General features: G+C 34.0%; 1 protein-coding gene across 1 annotated transcript in view; it reads left to right on the forward strand.

The window, feature by feature from the left end:
* The first annotated feature begins 414 nt into the window (after positions 1 to 414).
* KYNU (kynureninase) overlaps positions 415 to 4,075 on the forward strand; it is a 99,971-nt gene continuing 96,310 nt past the window's right edge. The window contains exon 1 of the mRNA XM_006921045.1: positions 415 to 589. Within this exon, the coding sequence (XP_006921107.1) occupies positions 421 to 589 (169 nt within the window). The 5' untranslated portion in view covers positions 415 to 420. The remainder of the gene's footprint in view (positions 590 to 4,075) is intronic.

A 4,075-nucleotide genomic window follows, 5' to 3' on the forward strand; every position in this document is an offset into this window, starting at 1 on the left:
AGGACAAGCTAGATGGGGCATTGTTTTTCTATATTTTTCACAAAAGTATCTTTACTGTTATTTTTTAGTAAGGCATTTAGAGGAAGAGATGATAAAGATATATATTTGAAAGCCATTAATTTGGTTCATTTTTCAGAAAATAAAAATGAAAAGAGCTAACATTTATTGAGAGCTCCATTACCTAATTTAGTCCTTTCATCATCCCTAAGTGACTTTTACTTTCTTCATTTTATACATAAGAAAAACTTAGGCATGGAGTTTAGTGCTGTTTGGTTAATTATATTATTTCTGAAGCTGAGAAGATGAGAATCTTAGTTAAAACAAAAGATGTTTTACCTAAAATGTTAATTTTCTACAGTAAAATGATGGTGGCTTTATTAATTTTTAATTTTTATCCTTATCTTCAGTGAACAACTTGTAATGGAGCCTTTACTCCTTGAGTTACCCACTAACACACTGCAACGTGTGGCATCTGAACTTAGATGCCACCCAACAGATGAGAGGGTTGCCCTACACCTTGATGAAGAAGATAAGCTGAGGCACTTCAGGGAGCATTTTTATATTCCCAAAATGCAGGATCTGCCTACAGGTGAGAATACTAGAAAGGGTTTTATTTTTTGAATCAATTTATTAATTTATTTTTACTACTGCAAGTGCTTATTATAAATCTTTGAAAATCATAGTCCCGTTCCATAACAGAGCCATTGTAATTGTGTCTGAAAAACAGCAGGTTCCCGGTGCTACTAAATCAACATGTCAGTCTACCTCAGCCTCAGATTCTGTTTCCTCTCTCCTGAATAAAATATTGACATGGTGCTTATACTGTCATCTACTTCTCTGAACAGTAGAATGACTGATGGAAAATTATAGGCAGATGCATTTAGTTGTTCTTTAAACTTAGAGCTCAAAATGATTCCTTTTCAATACAGTATTAGAATATCTCCTATTTTGTGGTATCTAGTTTATGATAGCATGATATTTACCTTAGAGGAAATGTTATTTTGGAAGTTGGTATATTAGATTTTATGCAAATAGCCATTTTTGTGTGTGTTGTGAGTAAAGATAGCATGAATAAGACTAACCAAAAAAAAAAAAAAAAATTGATGATTGAGAAATGAATACTGCGTTAAAAAAAATAATGGAGTAAGCTGACTCTGTTCTTGGTTACGGGGATGTTCTGTTTAAAAAAGAAAAATAAAACCTAGTAGCACAGGTATAAAAGTATGAAAGAAATTTTGATATTTGGCTTTGCTCCATTTTACATCAATGAAAAAGGCTACCAGTCTGAATGAAATTGATGCACCAAAATGGATTCCACATATTTTGCAATAGAGTCTAATTTCCTCTCTTCTACAGATTAAGCAAGGCAGGTACAGTTTTGGATACTCACAATCTAAAAGAATCAGCTAATATGATTCTCAGATGAGACTGAGTCACATGGTCATCTTAATTGGCTTATTTGTTATTGTGTAACATAGGATTCCACCCTGTAGAATTATAAAAGAATGAAATAAGAGAAAGCCCTATATCTAATTTAAAGTCATATAATATCAATTAAGAAATACACTGATACAAATGACAGCTTTATAAGACCAGATAAAATGGGGCTATAAGTGAAGTGATCTGAGATCACAGAAGAAAAATCGTCTAGGTCTTTCTAGAATCTAGAATGACAGGGTATTTTGATTTGAATTGTAAGTGATAAAAAGAAATGTTAATATGTGAAAATGAGGAAATTAAGTCTAAGAATATTCTTTCAGTGATAAGAGTGAAAAGGCCAAGTGACATGCAGCACAGAGTGTAGAAGTCCTCAGAAATACTCATGACTCACTTGAGACAAGTCAGCTCTGGTGATCTTGCCCCAATGTACTCTCTAGCCCATAGGCTGCCTGGGAGATTTGCTGAGCTTCTACTTGAGGTATGACAGCAGAACCGTGGAGTGCCACACAACTTTTGGTCTCTTTCTCAGCATGCAACAAGAACTATATCAGTAATCAGGGCTCTAGAGTTTTATAACATTTATTGGAAGTTGTAATTTCCTCACAATTTAAAGGAAAAATTAGTTTTCATGAGTGATAAGAACATATACAACAAAGTAAGCAAGCAAAAAATACTAACAAAACCTTTCCAATGAGGGTGGATAGTGGTATTATAGAGAGGAAGAAGAACATAGCATAAACACTGAGGAGAGAAAGTGGTCAGTAGTCCACTGTGGTCTCAGTTTAGTGTGAGAGGTTTTGGGGAAGGATGCTAAATAACGGCCACATCTAAACACACATTTATGAGCAATGGCTACTTCCTGGACACTAGAGTTGATGCAATTAGGTGGGCTTGGTGTCTTTAACTTTGTTTTCTTAAGATGTCTTTATTTGATATAATAGCATTAGGGATTTGAGGTAGGACCCAACCTTGAATTTTCAGGAACTGTTCAAAAGAGACTGTTCAAATTAAGGAGTACACAGAAAGTTAAAATTTGTCGCTTTCTCTGTTACTGAACCTAACACTCATTAACTAATATAACTTTCATCCTTATGTTGCATCACTTCCATTCAGCAAATGTTTATTAGTTACCTTTCCACATTCCTCCACATGCTTTGAAACTTGCTTTCTAATCCATAACTCTCATTCCCAGCTCAATGGATTTGCAGCATAAACTAACAAAAGTCATAATGTGTGACTTAGGAGCCTCTGTGGTCTGAGACTGCTGTGAATTCCTGGTTCTAACTCTAGTTGGGTGAATTTGGGGAAAGAAGTAGCTGTTCAGAACCACAGTTATAGGTCTAACATTTGTTTTAATTAGATATCCAATGGAAAAATTTTTAAAAATTACAGTTTTAGATGTTATTGCTTATTTTTAAAGAAATGTAAAGGGAAAGAAGATGAATTGATTCAATAAAGAATTTAAACAATGTATTTGTTCAAAAAATACAGTTTTGAATGACACTAAAATTTACTTCACTAATCCCAAGCGTTCTTCTAAATTAGGTATTGTCAAAGTGTGTGGCCTCCTGACCAGCTGCATGAGGATTACTAGTGAATTTACTAGAACTTGCAAGTTCTTGGGCCCCACTCCAAAATGAGTAAATCAGAGATTCTGAGGTGAATCTGTTCTAGATGACAGAGTTGGATCAATTAATTCTTATTCTCATTCTTACACTCTGGGATTTCATCCTTTCAAGTGTCTAATTTTTTAGACACTTATTCTGTTCAAGACACTATTTTTGAAACAGTTTATCAGTGAACTAAACAGCTAGGTTGTGACATACCTGAACTTTTATTCTAATATAAAAAGACAGATGATAAACTTACAAACAGTAATATATATTCTACTCTCAAGTAGTGCTCTAAGGGTCATTAGTGTGGCTGGGAAAGTGGGAGAGTGTTGTTTTATCCAGGGTAGTCTGGGAAGGAAACACTGATGAGATGACATCTGATCAGAGATGAGAATAAAGTGAGCAAGTAAGCTCCATGGATATAGAGGGGAAGATTAACCTAGTGGTTGTTCAAGTTTATACTGCACAAGAGCATCAAGGACTCAAGGACAGTTGGTGTTTAAACCTCCTTTTTATTTTATGTTTTTTGAAGAAAGAATTCATCAAGAAATCAGTACTTTCCCTTATTAAAACCTTCCAAGAATATCTAAAAATGATATTGTATCTCAAATTATTATGAGGCTAGCATAATACCAAGAACAAATGTTCTTCAGCAACTGAATAATAAAAAACAAAGAACATAAACAAGTTTCGAACAAATGAAAGGATCAGAATTCCCAATATAGGCTTTAAAAAATACTAAAGAGAGGCTTTAGTTATAGCCTATGGTTTTCTGATATTTTTGATATTTTGCCATTAAGAACAAAGTTCGCTCAGGGTTTCTAATAGAAAGTTTTATCAAAATAAGTTTCTCTCTATTCCTAGACGGTTTCTGAGATGTTAGGGAAAAAGATTAAAATTATTTTTACTCAGCTGGTGTTCCACTTATGTTCGGCATTTTTCTAAAGACCATAGCTAAAAAATAAGAGAAGTTGGAGGGAGAGGACAGGAGATGGAAAGAAAGAAAACATGGAAGGAAGGGA

The sequence above is a fragment of the Pteropus alecto genome, unplaced genomic scaffold, assembly GCF_000325575.1.
Source record: "Pteropus alecto unplaced genomic scaffold, ASM32557v1 scaffold3, whole genome shotgun sequence".
NCBI lineage: Eukaryota > Metazoa > Chordata > Mammalia > Chiroptera > Pteropodidae > Pteropus > Pteropus alecto.